Source organism: Betta splendens, chromosome 6, assembly GCF_900634795.4.
Source record: "Betta splendens chromosome 6, fBetSpl5.4, whole genome shotgun sequence".
Classification (NCBI taxonomy): Eukaryota; Metazoa; Chordata; class Actinopteri; order Anabantiformes; family Osphronemidae; genus Betta; species Betta splendens.
This window is the reverse complement of record NC_040886.2, coordinates 4115535-4138376: the sequence shown is the minus strand read 5'-3', so window position 1 is coordinate 4138376 and position 22842 is coordinate 4115535. Positions and strand designations below refer to the sequence as shown.

General features: G+C 40.0%; 1 protein-coding gene across 4 annotated transcripts; it reads right to left on the bottom strand.

Moving 5' to 3' along the window:
- Positions 1-1196: 1196 nt before the first annotated feature.
- On the bottom strand, positions 1197-21817 carry LOC114857152 (homeodomain-interacting protein kinase 3-like). 4 transcript variants are annotated; one of them, XM_055509976.1, is made up of 18 exons: positions 21707-21817; positions 18670-19700; positions 18385-18576; positions 17991-18172; positions 13219-13342; positions 11025-11144; positions 10769-10855; positions 10457-10641; positions 10148-10313; positions 9585-9705; positions 9304-9398; positions 8620-8759; positions 8284-8445; positions 7777-8139; positions 7405-7566; positions 7051-7325; positions 5638-5768; positions 1197-5324 (listed from the first exon to the last, which is right to left on the bottom strand). In XM_055509976.1, the coding sequence occupies exons 2-18, from the start codon at positions 19696-19698 to the stop codon at positions 4743-4745; spliced, it is 4116 nt and encodes a 1371-aa protein (XP_055365951.1). In that variant the 5' UTR covers positions 19699-19700; positions 21707-21817; the 3' UTR covers positions 1197-4742. The 4 variants fall into 4 exon arrangements, with proteins under 4 accessions (XP_055365951.1, XP_029009167.1, XP_055365952.1 ...); XM_029153334.3 differs by having other exon boundaries at positions 21398-21760; XM_055509977.1 differs by having other exon boundaries at positions 1197-5318; positions 21398-21760.
- Between the last annotated feature and the right edge of the window lie 1025 nt (positions 21818-22842).

Genomic DNA, 22842 nt, shown 5'->3' with positions numbered 1-22842 from the left:
ATTTCCATCAAATGTTAACATTTATCACTTTCTGCATCTCATGTTTGTGTTCAACTGAGGATAGATTGTGCAAACTGCTGCAGTCTCTTTTTGTGATTTGAATTATATCACACAGAATTAATATAAATGAAACAAATATTTATATTTATTATTATTTATATTATTATTAACCCTAACCCTATTAGATGTTGAAGTTTGTACATTTTCAAATTAGAACAAGTGACGTAAACCCAATAATAACCACGTTGTGGTTCTGCTAAAAACTAAACTGGTTCTGTAAAAATGTTATTGATGTAGATGATGATTATTTGCGTCCACATCCCACATCCTGTTGGTCTTCTCACTATCACTGCCCCAGTCTCACAACCAGCTGTGAGAGTCCAACCGCACACTGATTATTTACAGAAGACTGAAGCTCTGTTGTCTAGTCAGAACTTGTTAAATCACAAACATTTTTTTCATTTTTAATATCACAGGTTGATAACGTGTCATTAAAATAAAACCTAACCTCGGCTTTCAAGTTGTGTGTGTAACAGTAACCTGCATTTATAGTATATATTTAATTATTCACTATAATGTGTCGCAAGAGCATTCGGTCTAATAATCAGTTTCACTTCAAAAGCAATAATAGTAATAAATCAGTGTAGTATGACTAGTAGTCCAGCAGTACTGAAGATGAACTTGCGTAATACAATAAAGCTGTAGTTTCACACTGCTATCGCTAGATGGCGTAAAGTCCTCAGGCTTTGGTCTTACAAAAATTCTAATCTCATAATTTTCCAAATAAGAAATCTAATATTATGATTGTTTTGTTTGATATTATATTTATATTTTTACTATAGTGAATTTTGGAATACTTGGATTTTTACTTTAATGCTTGGATTTAAAAAAATCCAGGTTCTATTTTTGGTTAAATAAAAATAAACTAATTATTTTTTTTAGATGTGATGGGAAACAACCATCATAAAAATTGTATTACATTGATATGTTCACTCCCCATGTTTGCAGCACAATAAAATCTTAAATTTGTGAAACCTCAAAAATAGTACAAGGCCTTTTAAAAACAGTGAATGTGCAGTGGCTTTTACCGGATCAGCTCACGGCCACTCGTAGCGTGGCACCTGTTGACTCACTACTTGTCTAGATTTTTGGTTTACATCACAAATTAAATTACAAGTAATTAAAAACAAGACGACTGAAGCAAAAGATATTTTTTAATTCAAAGTGATTCTTAACATATTACACCATCAATTCATAATTTGACACTCACCAATAAGAGTCACCAAGAAGGAACCCGCTTTTTGTGACAAAGTATATAAGGCTTGGTCACATTGAAACTCACTGAGAACTAGAGGGGGGAAAAGAATCGACCGCAAACGGGTAAGACACACATTATTACATCCCAACAATAATCATTTTCCCAGTCCTCATTAGATATTGCACAGTGCAGTTGCTACATGTCAAATTAATGTAGCCGAAAAACAGATTAAAATCATAAAGCCACACAAACCTAAACACATTTAGGACAGTAACAGTTTCAATTGAGCAATTATGCCTAGTGACAACTCAGAATCTACCTAAAACATGTCTTAGGAGTAGAATTTCAGACTATTTATTGTTCAGCCCAATACCTAGATAAGATGACACAACATGTGGGGTCTAATAAGAACAGGTCTGAAAACAAATGCCTTTAGAGGCAGACTACAGCATTAGCAACATTAGTAAAAGCAGAGGGCCCATCTTTTTATTGCCTTTAAGATCAGGCAAGGCATCACATGAAGGTCAAATTCCCCCTCTAAGAATTAAAACCATGGGAATGGGACCATCCACTGACTTTGTTGATCAAGGCTGCAGAGATGCTAGATTATCTACACCTCAGCAATCAAGTGGGGGCCTATGGTGCAGTATATTACTGAGGTGATACATGTGTTCATCCCACAGGTGCTAAGCTGAGCAAAAGCACAGAGAGTGTGGAAAGCTGCACAACACAGTAGTGAAAATTAAACAGTACACATTATTGTGACATAACAAATAGCTATCCATTATATTTCTAGGCTGCACTTCAAGCTGAATGGTACATGCTGCCGATGCGGGATCGTCAACACAGTAGCATATTAGACAAATACACATATTACTAAAGCTACATAGCAAACCTATAACAATGTTATACGATGTGGGCGGTAGGACATGTTTGGACCTAAACTTAGTATGACTGATGTATAAAGCACATTAATCCCCTGACTGAAATACATATTATTTACCTATTGTAAATAGCTTCATACATACTGTCAAAGTCCTAATCACGATATAAGCAAAAAATATGCGAACTGAAAGACTGCAAACTGAAAACAGATGTAAAAGTTCCACAAATACATTCAAGGTGTGAGAATAAAGCTTTGTATTTGTGTATCTTCAGGCTCTGTGTGTCTGCGTACTGCAAGGTGGCTCTTTGTGAACACAACAACGTTCCCTGACTTGACTTTCTTAGGATTATGAAGAAAAAGAACGTATCTTAGTCTATCAAACAAACAACTTTGGGATTTCATGACGTGAAAAGAGACGATCTTCCTAAAAGCAACTAGTCTAGGAATTTTCAACTGCTTTGATATCTATTTATCCGTCAGCCACTTATTTGAAGAAAGGCACTCGAGTTGTACAGTACGATGAGTTGAAAACACAGTCCAATGACAGATAACAAAAGCTACGTCATCAGAGGAAGAAAGGATAACAAATTAATGACACACCAGTTATAGATTCCAAGAGAGAACCTAGCCTATGTCTAAAATACTGATGCTAATCACTCACTCACTCACTCACTCACACACACACACACACACACACACACACACACACACACACACACACACACACACACACACACACACACACACACACACACACACACACACACACACACACACACACACACACACACACACACACACACACACACACACACACACACACACACACACAAGAATAGGAAAAAAAAACTTTCGTTACAGCAGTTTACAATCAGTTCAAAACAACAAAGCCAATTTACGGAGGCACTAGCATAAAGAAATTGCATTTAATATACTCTGATAAAAACAAACCCCGGTTCTATTATATCTAGTCAATAGAACTACATTACAAAACAGAGAATTGCAGACTAGACTGAGATTAATCCTCTAGATTCACAGCTACGAAGTGGCAGATAATCAGTACATAGCAGCTTATTATCTATACATTCCAAATACACTTTGCCAAAACATAGCTCAGAAAAATAAAACCTCAACCTCAATTTTTTTTAAATAGAGTTCTCACAATATATTTCAATGTCGATAACTGCAACAGTATGCTGGAGGTGAAAGGAGAAATCGTAGCGACCATGCTTCAGAAATGATTTTTAAACAGTCTTTGGTGCTGATTAGAGTAATATACCAGATGATATGATGACAGTTAAAGACACAGCTTTACAAGCAACTGGAAATCAAAAACACACGGCTACGCATACACACTGAAGGAATGCATCAAAACTAACAGGCTTTAATACATTAGACAACAGGCTTGTCTAACAGAAACATTTGAAAGAATTATGATATACCTCTAACACTCAATAGCCCAGCAATGATACTATAACTTGATAGGTTAGTTCCAACACTGAAAAGCTTTTAAAAGTAAAAACATAAGGTCATGTTATTTTTTTTACTCTACAACACTCCCAAAAATCAAAACCATAAACTTCATTCATGCAATTCTAACCTACTGTAAATGCCAAATAATAAACACAGCAACCCAGAGGCTATCTAGATTGTATTGCAGTTACAGTAAACAGTGACAATACTGTTACGAATTAAGTACTATAGTGAATAGAAATAGATTATCAAAATATCAGATAACTCTTTATATACAAAAACGCTCAGTCAAAGCCCTAAATGTGCAGCCTCTAGCTAAAGTAAATCTATACTCTGAGTTAGAAAGCAAACTGAAGTCCAACCAACAAAACCACACACACACACACACACATTATCCCCACATTTATCCAATAAGTCTGCTATATTCTGAGTCTGAAGGTTAAGTGCTGCAAGCCCATTTAAATGTACAATCTATAAGCTCCTGAAGTAATGTCATAGACTCATATTTTAAGGCACTGGGAAATGACAGCAGCAAAGTCTACCTCAAACAAGGACAGGAGTGTTCACACCTGGTTAATACAGACTGAGATGCCTTAAAAATAAAAAAACGAAGCAAGACGGGCTAGCATGTGCTACAAGGCGAAGATAAAGGGAAGGAGTGACCTGACAGCAGCAACTAATTATTTTAGGCCTCTATTTAGATCATATTTTCTGAAGTACTCAAACAACAAGTGACAGTGAGGTAATGTGCAAAAAACACAATCTTAATTAGAATTCCTCATCATTTGTTAATTAATTTAGTCTCATGTCTTCTGCTCTTTTATAAAGCTATGTAGTTTGATTTAAATTAGTTTCCTCTATTGTCTTGTGATTTTGAAGGAAGAAAAAGATCTTCTGTCAATCAAAAATAATCTGACTTGTGAACCCCAGATTACAGAGGCTGATTTTAGTTGTCCACAAACATTAGAAAACAACATCTTCAGCACAGTCATTTTTAAGCATATACTGTGACATCCATGTTATAACCATATTTTATCGCTGCTCATCACAAGTATCCATTTTGTGCTCTGCTGCTAGCTCTGCCTGACCAGGTCGCAGACCCAGACCACTTCCCGTTGTTCTTCCTCACAAGAAGGTACTGCTGTGGACCTGTCCTGTTCCTCCAATGTAAGAAAACTGCGGGTGGTGAGTGAGTTTGGTCGGACTCAGAGGAAAGCCTGAGTAGGCAACCGGGGAGGCCATGTATGGGAGAGGAGGAGGTGGCGGTGGAGGGAACGGAGGCTTGAACTGATGGGGGTGGTGGGCGAAGCTGTGCTGATTGATGGTAGGGGAAGGGAGGAGCCTGTGTGGGTGAGGAGGAAGAGGGTGTCCTGGGTGGTGGGGGTGGTTGCCAATGCCCAGGGCCACCTGGTGAACTAAAGCACCTCCTTGAGAGAGACCGAAGCTGTGCTGGAGGAGAGGAGCAGGCCGAGAAGGCAAAATAGGGTGGGGGTGGTGGTGGGTGGCAGTGAGGGCGCCGCTGGGTGGGTAGGACAGCAGGGCGTGCGGGTGCAGGCCCTGTGTGGTGGCTGAAGTGTGGGTGGGACTGTGCGGCAGGTGTGTGAAGGTGTGCGTGTGGACAGTAGGAGGGATGAAGGCGTGAGGTCGCAGTGGCCCACAGTTGCTGTTCCACTCTTTGTTGCTGTAGTTTGAGGCGTACGGCTGCACCTGACAGAAACGCATTGAAATTAGACTTGAACAGATTGCCAAAAAAACATTCTAGCTTTCATGAGCAGGCGTGACAAGAGGACACCGTTCCTTACATTTGTTCAGCAGTAATAAATTTAAATCGCTTCAGACTGTGTATAAACATTAGGTAAGTGTAAGCCTGGAAAGCTTCAGCTATAAAAAAGGTCCTCTATCAACTCAGATACAAACTACATCTTATTCTAGTTACATTGTCCAATAAATTTAAAAAAGGTGTTAGCTCCTGTATTGTTCCCCATATATAAAATAGAATAAAAATTAAATAAAAATTAACCTGTCCAAAGCCCAGCGGATGCTGCTGCTGGGACAGGAGGGGGGCAGATGGGAGGAGGGGGGCAGAGGAAGGAGTGCTCTGTTGTCCAATGAGACTGCAGCGCCCTTTGGACCGGGACCAGGACTCTGAGACTGGGACAAGAAAAAAATCAAAAGTCAGACAAGGAGATTTAAGCTGCAAAAATGGACCAAAGTCAGTGAAGCAGTATATATTAAAAGGTTACCCAACAACATGCACATTTCGAATATATTTTCAACACGTCACATAAACACACAGTCAATGAGAGTCACTATGCAATGACCAAACTGAAAAATTAAACATGACAGCATTATGGGCTACAGTTATGTGATGTATGTATGTATACCAAGACTGTGATCCCTAGACACTGGTCCCTGCTGTATAGGCAATTAAGTGACAGAGAAGAACTCCATGTCTTTATTTGAATACAGACCTTGTGGTGTAGAGAAAATGGCAACAGTCCAACTTAACATCATGTGGATATCAAGGAAACAATATGTTTTTTGTGACATGCAGGTAAACACAGAACCATATATGTCCTTGACAAAACACCCATAAAGTGGAAAAGAAGAGAGTAGAGAGAGGGACTGTTTTCACTCAGAGCAAGCACATGAAAAAGCTGATGATAGATCCTTAGACACTGTGATCAGTTTAATTTGGCTCCACCATTAGCAACATTTTTTAACTTCTGGGGAGAATTACATTTGAAACTGATCTCAGATCACTGACTTGGGAAAACCTGGCTGTATGAAAAGAACCAGCAGAGAGAAGAGGTTCTGACCCATTGGAAAAGGAAATGCATCCATTTCCCCCTAATCCAACAGGCAAAAGAATCGCTATTAGAGTATGTTTTCAGTGTTGTCATTGAGGACTGGTTTACACATTAATACCTATTAACACATGAACTAATATTGCCCTGGTATTTGACGCTCCATCTAATTTTACCTCACCACTAATATAGAGAAATAATGTTTAATATATTATATCACATACAAATCTCTAAATTTTTCCAAAGGGGTCTTTTTTTTGTATCTTCAGCCATGGCTGATTCACCGACAATGTTAGCATTGTCTGGTATGGATGCAAATTAAATACAGTGTGGGGTCAGCTCTCTGCTGGTGTCTCTTGATCACCTGTTCATTCCTCTATGACCCACCAGAGGGCGGTAACCTTCTACCGCCTCCATATGACCTGGAAAGATGACACCACCACAGGTGACAGACCACAAGGCAGGTGGCAAGAGGCATTACATTTATGGCAAAAAGCAATGGGTGTTAGTACACAAACAGCATATGCAAAAGCCGCCCTGAAAAACTATTATTACTTAACTATTACTGAACTATACAAGATGATGTTGCAAAATACATACATGGACAAATATTACTTTAAACTGACCCATTCTCCGTGAACGCTCCTCTGATCCCTGAGTGTTGCTGTTCTGCACTCTCATTGGTGGAACCACCATTGTCCTGATACCACGCAGACTCCTGCCTGGCACTGCAGGGCAAGGTTGAGGCACTGCCATGTCGGCCAAAGGTGGGTGGCTGCTGTGGTTATTGTTTGCAAGGTAGCGATATGGGTTGTTGCTGCACGGCGAAGTTGATGTGTCGGATTTCGGGGAGCCTTCAACTGTGTCACAACCACTCTCATGGCCATCATCCTCAGACATGCTGAATAAAGCAGGACAAAGATCAAGTTACTAGAACTACACATTGTTTAACGTGTCATATGGACACTAAGAAATATTACCTGTTGGGTCTTTTGCATGGCGAGACAGACGGGCTGGAGTGAAGTGAGTTGGAGGCAAAGGAACTGGTGCTAAGGCTGCTGTCGGGGCTGCTGAGGGAACAAATTCTCTCCATAGACACACGGGTGTTTCTACATGCCTCACACACACACGCCTCTTTACAACTAAAAACAGAAAAATAGTTTCTGTCAACATTAGTTGTATCAATCACAAAAGCTTTGGATTTATCTGGCATCGATAAATTGTCATTAAGATACTAAGAACTAACAGAAGGTTACACAAACACACTCATAAGATGAATCAACACTGCCCTCAGCTCTGCTCAGTAAAAAGATCCTCCATGTTCGCAATGATTAAACTCTGACATGACTCACTTGCTCAGATGACACCTCTGAGGGTCTTCATCTTCCCCTTCATCAGTCAGCTCGCTGCGGATGCTAATCACACTCTGGGCAGGGCTAGGTGTGTCACCCATTAGGATTGCCACATCACGTTGCTGGTGACTAGACAGGTCCAGCTGCCTGTTATTATTTGGTGCAACCTCATTATAGCAGCGCACTTCTGCCTCCACATCGTCTTCATCTAAGTCGGTGTTCTGCACTTCTGTAGGCCTTGTTCCCACCACCGGCACCTCCCTTTGAGGTTGTATCCGTTCCTGCACTGCAGGTCCAACAACATCAGCCATCTTTGGAGTTCGACACACTGACATTTGGAAGTTACTGGGATGGGACAAGTTTCTTTAAACATAAAGTTGATATATAAAGTTAAAAACTAGGAAAGTGAGAGTCCAGAAAAATAGCAACATATATTACTTTAATTTTATTATACCTGAAAAAAATGATAAAAACTGTGCCTAACATCACTGAGTTGCAGAATGTTACCTGTTGTGACTGGGCCTGTTCCTTTTATTGGTTGGCTGGGGCCAGACAACATGAGCTATACCAATGTTCATTGGCTGGTGGGCAGAGAGGGCTGTCATCTGATTAGTCAAGAGAGGCTGCTGAATCAATGAACTGTAGTGACTGCTGTGGGGATGCATTTTCCTGAGAGAAAAAAAAAACATTTATTAAAGGAATCACATTTAGGATAGATAAGAAGACAATCAACTACAGTAACTATTTATTTGGTGCAGGTGTTCATTAAAAACACAACTATATCTTAATAAAAACTGCCGAATTCCCTAGTCCAAGTGTGATTGACCCAGCTTTAAAGCTCACCCCCAGTCATTAACTCTCTGTGGGCCAGCTGTCGTGTCAGTGGATGCAGGTGGAGGTGGGTGAGAAGGGGGAGGACACACTGGCGTCATCTGCTGCCAGGCAGCAGGGACGAGTAGTTGCTGTCCTCGAGTGGACCAGACCTGTTATAAATGGTTAAAAAAAAGGAAATATAGGCTGCAGTGTAATTTCAGTGAGGAAAAGCTACTGCTACTACTACTGCTGCTGCTGCTGCTGAATGTTTACACTTTGTGAGGTGCGGATAATTGGGAAATCAGTTCTAGACTCAGGTAACCAGGCTACTGGAAAGTCATACTCTGATTTTTTTCTCCACTGTGGCCTTATTTTAAAAGGATTTTAATCTAGGAGCCACAAATTAGAAAACATTTTGTTGAAATAATTCCTTAACATGAAGCCACATGAATATCTGGAGGCAAAGAATAGTAACCTGGTGATAAATTGCCATGGCAGAGAAATCAACGCTCTCTGGGAGAGATCTACCCAGGGAACTGGGTGTCTAATCGTTCTCCCGATTAGAAAAACCTGGTTTCCTGTTTACACGACAGCTGAGTAATCATCTTACTTTGAGACAGCAGAATAACCGGGTTACTTAAATAGATATAAAGATATTGACTGTGAACAAATGAAGTTTAATAACTACTTTGCCTGTGAGTACAGGTGCCTTACCTGAGGTATCACACCAGGCCTGACTGGTAAGGGCTGTATGGGAGGGGCATGTGCTACCATGGGAACAGAAAACCCAGCTGTTTGATTAAGGTTGCCTAAAAAGTGAAAATCATATTGTGATTTTTATTACATGGCTATATTCAACAACTGACTGGTGGATCTATGACCAGCTGATTTTGTGTTTTGCACCTTACATAATAAAGATACTGAGCAATGCCTCAAAAACAGTAAATTTCAAAATCTGACAAATTATCACTAAGCAGAACATGCAGTTGACATACCTTGTATGGTGGGAGGACAAAGAAGTAGTGCAGGTGGGAAAGATTCACTGCATCCAAACTGACCATTTCCAGTAAGAGCTATCCCAGGATGCAACATTGAAGGAGCTGACTGGGTTAGAGTCTGGATTTAGAAAGGAAGCAGTGGCAGATATAAAGTGGAGAACATAAACAGAGAAAGAGGGGAAATGTTAAGAAGCAGTCTGGATAAAAAAAAAAAAAGGACAGTAAACTTTCAAAAAAGTACAGACAGGGCAAGAAGACCAACAGCAACTCTTGAGAACCATCATCAGGTCACATGACCATTGTTCTGTTAAATGTTATAACAGCTTCTCTCCTGAAGAGAGCAACATAAGACCTATTGTGCGTTCTGATGCAAATAAATATTACATAACCACACTAGTATGGGTGTTCCCTCCTCTGAAGAAATTGGGTGTTTTTCTATGAAGGTACTATGGCATAATGTTCTAATGAAATACTATAATGACTGGTGTGTCACTGCAACAAATATAAAACTGTATTTGCTCACTTATTATACGGTAACACATGATCTAATGCTAGCTGACCTGTGTGGGGACTGGTATGTTGCTGTAGCCCAGTGGGAGGCCAGATGAAGCAGTGGAAGCTACAGAAGGCCTTGGAAAATGAATGGTGTTCTGGTTGAGAGCATCAAAAACTGCATTGTTGTGCCGACCGTGACACATGTCCATGATGCGGAAAGATGACTGAACACTGGTAAAGATCAGAGAAGTTACAATTGGATTAGTACTACACTCTGACGTATTACATTATTTTCTTCTGTATATATTTTTTTATTAAAATTAAACCTTTTAATTAAAAAATGTGCAGGCCAGATTGTTGTGACAGTGCCTTACTGGTTACTGTGTGGATAGTCAAGTAGATGAGTCATAGTGAGGAAGGGGTGCCCGAGGACACTTGAGGGAACAATCCTGTCCTTAGCATCGATCAGCAGCATGCACTTCAGCAGAGACACAAATTCCTTCCTATCCACCTTCTCTGCATGCAAGTCGCTGCTATCAAGACTCAGCATCAGGTTCACCTGATCAAAGGGAGAAATAAAGCAAAGAGGCGACACTTGAATTGTTTAGACTTCAGGTTTTGATATTTTAATAATTATTTTTCAAAGGCCAGTTGCATCTTTAGGCTTAAATTCGCACTATACTCACATGTGCTATGTCATCCAGACAGCTAAAGATGTACTTTCTGGCCTCTTTGGATTTAAGTCCGGTCTCTTTCTCATGCTGTTCAGTCGACTGGAGAAAGAACAAAGATGCTAACTGCAAAGTTCTAAACTGTAGTTTCTAAATGAATGGTCAATTCTTACTCTGAACCCATGTCACTTTCTGTTCTAAATACTCTAATGTCTTTTGCAAATAGAACTTGAGTTATGTGCGTGCGGTTGAGAAATCTGTGAACAAGTACCTTTAATCTCCATGGGGTGTAGGGGGAATCTGACTGTTTAGAGAAAAAACGAGAGGTCTTGGTCCCCTTGTTGAGCAGCTGCTCAGAAGGTAAGCCCTGAGTTTGAGAGATGTACCGGATCTGAAAAGAAAACAGAAAGAGGCAGAGAAAGAGGGAAGGGAAAAGAGGAAAGAGGGACGGGAAGGGGAAAATGTGAAGTCCGAGGGAGAGAAGCAGAGATTACAAGAAATTACCTTTACCTAAACAAAGAAAAAACATTTTTAAGCTTGACCTATAAATCAATAACTTCAGAGTTTCTAATAGCTACATGTAGCTAAAACACATGTGGACAAAATTGGTGATAACCAAACATTCCACAGAAAACTACCATTACCACCACACATGCCAGACAGTGTCGTTTCATGCATAGCTTTATCATTTAAAATGCTCTTTTTCTCTTTCGCGCTCACAAGCATGTACGTACACGTACACACACGTACACACACACACATACAGTTTGACCAACCATGATGTAAAAATACATGATTTATCCTACTGAGTGTAACCCTTATTGTTCTGCTATTTTGCAGATAAAGTCTTGCACCATCTATAAACTTCCCAGACATGTGTCAACTTTCGCAAAATGTTACTCAACTTCCTGGTCTGACATTTCTTGAATGTCCCTCTTTAGAATAACACAACGTTCCTGAAATTCAATAATCTATGGAAAACCTCCAGTCACCAGTCAGAGATAGAGAGAGTGTGTGTGTGTAACAGTTTGTCTGTCTGTCTCTCTGGGCGCATGAGCGCACGTGCACATGTCTACAGCCCAGAACAAACACTGCACTGACTGGCAAGAGGACACTGGACTGGGAACCTGCTGATAATGCACTGATGGAGATGTACGTGTGTGTGTGTTTGTGTGCGCATGTCTACCATCAGGCTTATGTTTATAAATACATTTGCTGTGTAGAGTGGAACTGCAGTGAGCCTTGGCATAGCATTGCATGCTTTTGGGGGCTTGGTGTGCACGTGCAAATGTGTGACTGTGTAAACTGGTGCAGTGGTACAGCAGAGCCATCACGCTCAGCAAAGCTCTATGACACACTGATTGGTAAATGTTCATACTGCTAGCTGCTGGAATCACAGGTGCAACACTACCAAACAATTACTGAAAACAGAATAAAAGCTCCTGTGTATTGTAATTGTCTTAGAATGATAGTATGCCCATATTCTTCTAACAAATGTATCTAATCCTACATAATCACCATGAGATTAATTCTAGTCTTCACAGATCTGCCTATGGTCAAACACAGTCATATCTTGTTGTTCTGGTCTGTGAAAGTGGTTTGGGCCTTTTCCCATGCTCTTTTTCTTTTGCTGGAGGACTCTGCTGGGAGTCCCACTTGTGTCATTTAGACTGCACAGACTTGTGGGAAAACAATTTCTGACTCTACACAGCCAGAATCAATTTCCAAATTTTAAACAGCTCAAATTGGTAAAAGAATTCATGCTGGATTTGCTGTCTATTGTTAGAAAAAAAGAAGGAGATCAAGCTGCAATAATAAACCTGGCTGCAGCTATCAATTGTTTTAGTAACTGAGTATGTCATGGATTAATAAGAAAACAACTAGCAGCTAAAAATAAATGGTTAACATTTTTGAAAATATATTTATGCTTACACTGCAGATATGTGGCCATATGATTTATGTTCTTGGATACAAGAACATAAATAATAATTCTGAGATGTGAAACTTTCAGAATTACCTCTGTTAATTTGCAGTCATCTCAGCTTCACCCCAATGACAGTCAGCCATAATCAGACTTTACACATGCTAAAACTCATCCATGCTGTTTTGCATGCAAAAGGAAGATGTGTCTAGATGAGCTGGCTGGGGATCTGCATACCTTACATAACACTCCCTAAAAGTCAGGATTCTGTATTTTGTCTACTAAAAGACATGCAAAGAAAACCTATTATATGGATAATAGGTATATCATTTAAATGAAGTCCAAATTTTTTTTATCAATCAAGTGGCTCAAGGAAATGTTTCAGCCCTAACAATGAGTTTTACTACATATTGGAGTAGTTTCTTCTTTTAAAAAAAGTATAAACAATTTTTATACATGAGAAATATGATTTGGCCCAGATTTATTATATAAATGTTTTAGTATGTATGTATGTATGTATGTATGTGTTTGTGTGTAATGGTACCTGGTCGTACTCCAGCGCTCCAGGGTAGAGGGGCCAGCCCAAGAAGAGTTCAGCTATCACACAGCCAAGTGACCACATGTCTATGGCCTCACAAAATGGAAGGCCCAAAATAATCTCTGGAGCCCTACAAAGAAAAAAACGTTACATCTGGGAGCTGCTCACCAATGGCACTGAAAAACCAGTCATGCGGTAACAGCCTAGAGTGGATGTTTATGACTTTAGAAGGGTAACTGTTTGATGCTGACTGGATAAAGCAGAAAAAGAGTTGGAAGCTTTTGCCTGGTTAATCTTAGGTTAAATATCTTCAAGAGTTGTGCAAATCCTGTCAACCACATAAAAGAAAAACAATATCTTAAGTAAGACTGCACCGCTATATCTAGGTACGCTTATCTAGGTATGTTAGCAAAGCAAGGACAAACAGAAAGGTTTATTGCTTAGCAGTACCAGGACTGAATGCAATGAAGTGCTATTCAAAAGCAAATTATGGAATAAGGAATATGTAGTTTGTCATAATGTAATCAGTTACTTAAATTGTATCTATTGATATTTATTGCACTGTAAGTTTAATTTGGGCATCTCAAACTTACTAAACATGCAGTGCTGTCTAAAAAACAAAAACAAAACAGAAATAACTTCCAACGAATGGACTTTAACACTTGTGCAATACAAACGGCGCTATTTATCTTGCAGCGGTGGTGTGGCATATGAAAACAATGGATTATTAGGCCCGAACACAGCAGCTGAGCAGCAGTGCTGCAAATAGCAACAACCGCTGTGATGACCACAGGGAAAGACTGTTGCCAAGCAACAACCGGACGCTAATGTAACAGTATTACTGTGTGATAAATGGAGCTCATAGTCACACATGTAAAACAGTGAACAAATGTAAGTTTGTATTTGCGCATTTGCAGCCATACTGTCTGGAAACAGTCTGCTGTGTCCAATTGCTTCTATAGAGGAAAAAGCAAAGTTATGTAACAAACATTGGGAGTGGGTGGTTGGGAGTAGGACAAAGAGGGCCCTACACATTTAAATTTATATGACCATCAACAGAGGTGATGCTCATCGCGCATCAATACACTCCCACCAAACGGACAGCATACTTGTTAATATGGTCAAAAAATATTAAGCATAGAATACACAAATATAGGCTTAGGTAGTGTAGATTTGTCAATCATGACACAAATAAGTCAGAGGATTTAAAAAGGACTCCCAGCTTTAGCCATCCTAAAAGCAACAGCAATGACTGACATGCATGGACACGCACACACTGTTTGGCAGTCAGACCAGGTTCCAGAACAAACTAGTTACAGTAAAGAGCAGCAGGTATGACAAGAACAAGCCCATACTGTCTCACAATATAAACACACACACACACACACACACACACGCACGCGACAAAATAAGACTTCTTATAAGACACACTTTCATCCCTGTATACAAAACTGAACATGATAATCTCATATCCAAAACATCCAGGTGCATTTACAGGCATGTCAAATCTGTAGTAATCTGAAACTCAAAGTACGACAAAAAAAAAATACATTTGATTGAAAGATTACATTTTAAAACCTCATGGATTTTCAATTATTTTCACTACTCTTTTTTTGAGGTTCATCAACATTACACACTTTAATGAGGGGGTTCATGCAAAATAATTACATGGTAACCAGCCCAATCAACCCCATGCACAATAAAAACACATACAATGACTTTCATGGATTTTATCAGAAACACTATAGTTTTTTATAAAAAAAATAAATAAAAAAACAAACAAAAAAAAAAAACAATAGACAGTGTTATTTTCATTTTAGATCTCAAAAATGTGTTGTTTTCTTGTCCTTGGAAACTGGGTCCAAATGGCTCTTTGTTAGTTTAGACCAGACCCTTTAACACCCAGAGTCTTACTTAATATACCAAAATGTGATGGTGAGCTAAGGTGATGGCTGTCTTTCCGACCACCTGATCTACTAAGCTGAATTATTCACATAGCTCAGTACTCCATTTTCACTGTAGGAGGTGGTTTTACGTCACAAATTCCCTCAGGCTAGAACAGCCACCTCAGTGGGTTTTGTGTGTGTCATGCTACCATGCCAACAACACACTGGAGCATGACAAGAACTTAATAGCTTCTTTCAGAGCTACTATCTACAATAGTCATGCTAACAAAATCCACAGTTTAAGTTCTTACATCTAATAATTGGAGAATATGCAAGATCAGTAAAATGTTGTGCAGCATATAGTAAATATCAAACAGATTAAAAGAGCTTAGGTCTAGTTTTGTTTGCCTCCCTATGCACTAACACACGCCAGTTAATCAAACAATAACTGAGACAGTCCATCCCTACTTGCAACACTTAATACAGAAGACCTGACATTATGCATGCTTACCAATGCGGTCTGCAATTTGACATATCAACATTTTTCAAAATGTGCCAACAAACACGATTATGATGCACTGTGTCAATCAAGTTAACAACAACAACAGCAGCAGAAAAACAATGCATGACCATGTACTAAATGGAGCAGTAAACCTAATACAAGAAGCACAGGCCACACTACACATTCACACCACCCCAACCATGTTGGTGTATGATGACTGCTCATCTATAGCCTACAGTCCTGATGATCATAACAAAGCATACAACAAACATACTGATAACACACAGCTTCACTAGAATAAAAAAAAAGAATCCAATGGTCTTTTATATTGACACAAGTTCAACTCCAATTTATCTGAGCATGACGGATGCAAAATCAAATTTCTGGCAGTGGTACTATAAATGGTTCTGGAAAATCCAGATCCAAATGCCAACAGCCAAAATAAAATCCTTCCTACCCTCTGTGGTGAAACCAAATTCTCTTAACAGTTTTGCTTCCCTGTAGTGACAGTATAACACACTGCAGCCATTATGAGACACTTGGTCCTGCTTTCCCAATAACAATGGATAGAAAATTGTGGATAGTGGTGACATAGCTGTATGAACACACATTACCTCAACAAGTTACAATATATACACCAAGATGCTCGTGGGCTATGGTGAAGCATGTTGGGGCACAACATGTAAACGACATTAAATATCCAGCTCTGGCAGCTGCAGGGTGACAAGGGTGCACATATGAACACACCCAGTTACATAGGAACATTTGAAAGCTGTTCCTGCTTCTAAATGTGGGTTTTTACATACCACATTCTTACCTGACATTCTGTGTCCTAAATGAACTCCTAGAAATCAAGAGCGAGCCCCCCTCCTCCACACTGCACTATGATCTCAACATTCTCATGCTGCATGAAGACAAAACACACACAAGAACACAACACACACTTAAGCAGGTCAACTGCAGAGCAAAGCCTTTGTTATGCAACGACCACAGATCCACTTTCCTCATCATCTCTCAGAAAGGCAGGGTTTGGCGAAGCTAGAAAGTGGATTTCTTTAAAGTGGAGTTAACGCTGGTGTTTTGATGTACTCGTGCTTTTTATTATACTTATTTTATCTTAGTCTAAAGTCACTTATTTGATGGCAGGAAGGACATTTCTATATCCTGACCTTTAGAGCACAAGGAAGAATTACAACTGCGACCAGTGAGAAAGTTGCTTCCCTTACATGGATTTTGTCATAGAAGCAAGTATGCAACAAATTACCCAACCCGCACACATACTTGCTGAAACTTGCAAATACAAACTGAGGTTAATAAGACTGCCGGCCATAGTTTATAAAAAGTTAACACATTGTCTAAGAAAAAAGCTTCATCAAATGTGTCACCTGATGCAACTTCCACACGCCAACAAGACCACAACATTTCAGCAACAACTTACTGAATATTTAACAAAAAAGAAAACAGGTCCTGGAGTTATGTGGTTATACTGTTATATTAGAAAAAGTTTTTGTCCTCACCCTAGCCTAAGAGACACGCCAAATATTTCATGACGGTGTTCCTCATAAACATCTCAGTTCCTCTGAATGTTATGCAAGAACAGCAAAGTAGAAGGCGTGATATGCTGAACACACACATGTATACAGGCCTGCTCACAAAGTGCTCACGGACAAGAAAAAAAGTCAGTCGGACAAAGAAAGAGAAAAGCAAACAAAGACAACAAAAACTGTGAGAGAAAAAAAGGTTAGAGCAAATGCTGTGCCTCCGTGACGGTGTGCAGGTTAGTCCAGTGCGATTACATAAGACCACAGGAGGCCTAAACACTTAAAGACGGAACAAAACTTGCTAAGCTCTGTGGGAAACGCACACACACGAGGCCATGTTTGCTCACTGTGTTATTACAACCAGTGATCTTCCTAAAAATATTGTATCCTAGTAATCTCATTTCTTAACTGTGCTATTTGAAAAAACATGTGGCATTTCTTAGGTACGGAAATTATTACTCTCTTTAAACAGTTTTTTGCTTTCATCATAATAAAACTGCCTAGTATTCAAAGTAAATACATTATACTGCTGTCACTGGTAGGCTGTTTGTAACTGTATAGTAAGATTTATTAGGATTTATCCGAAAGGCAAAAAGACATTCAAATGATCATCAAAACCAATTTAATGATTGCTCCTCATCGCAACAGATTATTCTGTGTTAACTCATAAGTAACAGAAGAATCTGTATAAAATAATAAATGAAAATAATGTATTCTAGGTATGGGTAAGTCAAGTTGAATCACCTGCAGAACTTTCATGGTCATTATGACCCAAACACTAATACGGGTTTTAATACATTTTAATTAAATAATAGCATCTCAATAAAAGATTCAAATGAAAGTCATCACCTGTAATATCTTGACTGGAGGTAAGTGGAGCACACTGCCTTGGAGACATGGCTAGCTGAGCCAAAGTCAATGACCTTCACCCTGTAGGGCTGCCTGGTGGGGTCTACCAGCATAATATTCTCTGGTTTCAGGTCTGCATGGATTAATCCCAGAGACTTCAGCTTCTTCAATGCTGTTGCCACCTACAAAAGACAACAGAAAGAAAAGAATAAATATGAATACAAGATAATTGTGTGAGAGTTACTGAGCTTCTGTGATCAAAACTGACTGTGGGAACGGAGACACAATATATTCTTGGCCACAATTGCAGGTATAAAATTTTGCAGATTTTGTAGATGCTCCAAGTGTAAAAGCTCAGTTGTGTTGTGTACGACTCTTAAAAATATCGCTTTACCTGTAGTAGAATAGGCCTGATGATTTTGAGTGGTAGTGGGCTGAACTTGTTTTGTTTAAGGTAGTCATAGAGGTTTTGCTCCAGCATCTCAAACACCAGGCAGGTGTGGCTGCGGTGCTGAAAGCACTCCAGAGCACGCACCACATTGTGTTCGTCTGCATTCTCGCTGCTCAATCGGGTAAGAATCTCCACCTAGGAATGATCAGGAAAAGCCCCTTTTCAGTTTTACCTATAGCACCGACAGTGAAACATTTGCTTTGCGCTACAAAACACACAAAAGCTTACCTCAATCTGTCCCTGACGTGCATAGGATGGATGATTCTTCAGTATTTTAACAGCCACCACTTCTTTCGTGCCTCTCTTCCAGCATTTTACAACCTGACCAAAGGTACCACGACCCAGAAACTCCAACACCTCATAGCTGTTCTTCAATGAGCACAGAACCTCATGCTGAACTAACTTATAGTCCCCATCTACTGATCCAGTTCGTGTCACTGCATCTCCTGTTACTGCCTCAGTACTACCATTACGCCTAATTTCAGTACTGTCCACAACAATCCCAGAGCCTGTCACTCTATCAACCCTGTTGTGTTGAGCAGACACTGTCACTCCGGCCCCTACTCTCACAGTCTCTGCATGGTTCTGAGTGCTGGTTTGCAACATGGCCACAGAGGGAGAAAGTGAAGATAAGGCAGAAACCTCCTCCACTATCTGCATGGTTTCAATGCAGCTGTTCTCCTGCAGATGTTCTCCACTTTCACCGGTCTGTGGTTCACATCTCTGTCTGGCACCTGTGTCTAGAAGGTTTGTGGGTTCACCTCTCACTTGTACTCGTCCGTTTCTGGCTGCCTCCTTGTCTGTTCTTGTACAAGCCCCACTCAGTACCCCACAGTCTCCAGATGGGGTTCCACGGGTGTTAACACAAGGCCCCAAATCCTGTGGGCCTCTCCTCTGGCAAAGAGACGCTTTGCTGTGGATCCCAGCAGGATCTTCTTCTAGCTGATGCCTCTCCTCTCTTTTTAATCCTGTCACATGCAATGCCAACTCCTCTCTTTCTTGAAGCTGATCTCCCCTTAACAATCCTCCTGAATCAGCACCAGCTGAGGATGGGATAATGTTGATTGGATAGGCAATACCGTAATTGACTCCAATCACATAGGTCTTGGGTGGGGGTTGGTGCTGAAAGGCTCTGCTGGTGTTATTATGACAGTGGACTTCACCTATATGTCTGCTGGTACCACTGATGCTGGTTCCTAAGGCACTTGTTTGAGCTGAGTGCGAGTGTGATGGGTAAATCAAAACTTGTGAGTCCATACCTAAAAACAGAAAATAAAACACATTATCTCTTAGTAAAGCTATTACATAGCCAACACAATTACATTGGAACATAATCAGAATACTTTTCTAGCCTAAGCAACCATATCAATAGTGAAAATGAGACAATATGAATTTACTTTAAATCCTCATGACAAAATTCTGTGCACTGAAAAACTAGTCAAATTCAAAAGGGAACTTTGACTATGGTAATGACAGTGGTCTGAATAAAGCAGCTATAAATGCTGCAAAAGGAAATACACACCTAAGCCATCATGTCACCATTAGCAGAAAAGGGAACTAGTCTGATGTAATGGGAGATGGGGAAAGCCCAGCGCATCACAGGCCTGTCCCTGAACACTACTACTACTGGTGGGTCAGGTTCATACAAAGAAGAACCACAATGCTAGCAGTGACTAAGAGGGATGCACCATGAAGCATGACATGTGTTTTATAACTCACATTTTACAAAATTTTAACACTATTTGACTAATGACTGAAACCCAAATTTGAGTTGATGATTTACATGCAAGTACCCGCACAAGTCTATGTCACCTTTATACAGTTGGTTGTCCAAAACACAAAGTTTTGTTTGACAAGTAGGTCCTGTTGAGAGGTATTAGCCTTCCCAACAACTGAAGCTATAACACACAGGCTCAGACAAGCAGATGGGTGTGCCTCAGCGTCAGCACAACACCTTTCACTTCTTGTAACTAGAAGAGCTGGTAATTTTTAACAGAAATACTGCTGACTAGAGGTGAACCACTTGTCACAACTTCCACAAAGCAAACTGGAAGTCAAAAAGTTATTCCTGGATAAAAACGAAAGATCATATGTATTATTCACACACTAAATTTGTAAGTTTGATGAATACTGAAAATTACCTAATAATATAAAGTACTTGTAAGAAAGCAAATGGACAGCCACCATATGGCTGTCTTCACCCCCACGTTTCACACGTTTGCCAAAGGGACCATATCCATCAGTCTTTGGAATGACAAGGCAAAACAGCTGTTCTACCTCCTGCTCTGGCCTGACTGCCAACCTAGGCAGCCTGATATCTCTCAGGGTGACGAGATACAAGCCTGAAACGGAGAACCACGGCACAGGGATGCGCTCGTGTGCTCGCATGTGCGTGTTTGTGGCGCTTCACGTGTAAAGAAACACTGGGTGTACACGCACAGTCACTCATCAGTCTAGAAGACGGTGGGAGGAGTGGTGCTGTGGGGGTAGGGGGCAGCAAAGACACCTGTTGAAACGTATGTTACGTGACAGGCACCTAAATTATAGATGCGTTATACTATACGCACGGATGCTTTTACATTTAGATTAGATACATATACTTCTAAAGCGTACTGTGGCTTTTAAGCAACCGTTTAATATTTTTTGTTACAAAACAATATTGTCGTTTTAGAAAATTCATAGCTGAAGTTACTCGAATTCCTAAAACAGGTGTGTGTGTTCAACAAACCACTGGATGGAAACAAATGCTATTTTCCGTGGCCTTTAACTTATTAATCAGCTTCCGCTGGTAACAGTAACGTTATCTGGTGAAACTGAAGTTGGCTAGCTTAGCATTTAGCAAACTAGCTAGCTGCGAACGAAGTCCGTTCTACGGTAAAATGACACCAAATGCCAAAACCTGCACAACCAACAACGTGTATTCAACGGTGTGTTTTAGTTAGACACGGTAACATACCTTCAGTAGGACCAATAAATCATATCACCCAGAGCGTCAAGGAACAAGCTAGCAACGAGGACTCGCACCGCAGTCAAATCCTGCAACGATGCTGCTTCTGCCATCTTGTTCAACGACGAAGAGACACCGAGCGACTTTTCACACATTTGAAGCAACAAATTACGCGACCAACAAACTGTTATGAAAGCCAGTCGTGAGCCATGGCTTCGACGGGCGCCTCGGGTTTCAGCAAACGTTGCGCTTGTGTCCGCTCAAGACGAGGAATCCGTGTTTCTAAACTTCTGCATGTTAATACTCCTCGTTCCCTACCAGAGCTCGCGTTAGCTGTTGCTGCTGGTTCGGTAGCTTGTTGCTCCTCCGCCCGTGTGGAATGTTGGGGAGGGAGGGAAGGGGTAGGCGTGTTGGAGCGGGGCTTACCCTGTAAAAGCATTTTACGTCCATACTGATGTCATATAGTAATATACATATATATGTACCGGCGCATGTATGTATTTGTTTCCTATTGGGATTTCACATATATTTTGATACAAATAAACATCTGATAATTGTTCCATGCATTTTGCATTCGGCCTGACTCGATACTCTGTAGTACCGTATTTTCCTCGAATTCTGGACTTTGTCTCATGTAAAGATTTTTTGGACACTTTTTTATTGCTGAATTGCTTAAATTCAGTCAGATTGGTCTCCTTTAGATTTAGGTCCTGATTTATGTTTAGGGCCATCATATAGAAGCTGAACCTCTGCCCTAGTCTTTAATCTTTTGCAACCCTAACAAATGTTTCCTTAACATTTGCTTCTGTCAATCTTAAAAAAACGCATGCCCATTCCATGATGCTGCCACCAACTTCTTTTCTTCTTGACACTCTTCCACAAAGGTCAGATTTGTGGAACTACAGTAATAGTTGTCTAGTGGACAGATTCTTCCACCTGATGCTGTGTATCTTTGCAAGTCCTCCAGAGTTTTCATGGGCCTCTGATTTTAGATTTGTCTGATTAAAGTTCTTCTTGCCCGCCCTGTCAGTTGTGTCATGCTCTTACTATTTTCTGATGATGGCTTGAGCAGTGCTCCTTACTGTAATTTGTTCCAAGCTTATGCTATTTTTTTTATAACCTAACCCTGCAATAATCTCCTCAACAACTTGTCTTGACCTGTCTTTCTTGAACTTCATGATACTGTTTGTTCACTAATATTCTCTATCGCTGTACTTATATTTGACATATGGGATTAAATTACACACAGGTGGACTTTAGTAATGAGTTTCCACTGAAGTTTAGTAAAGAGTATCAGGAATAAAAGGGACAGAATACACATGTGCAGCAAATCTTCAGTTATTTATTTGAGAAAAATAAATAAATAAATAAATTGCTTTTACAATTGTCAATTTTACACAATTCACAATTGTGTGCAACTGTGTTGGACTAGAACATACAATCTAAAAAATATG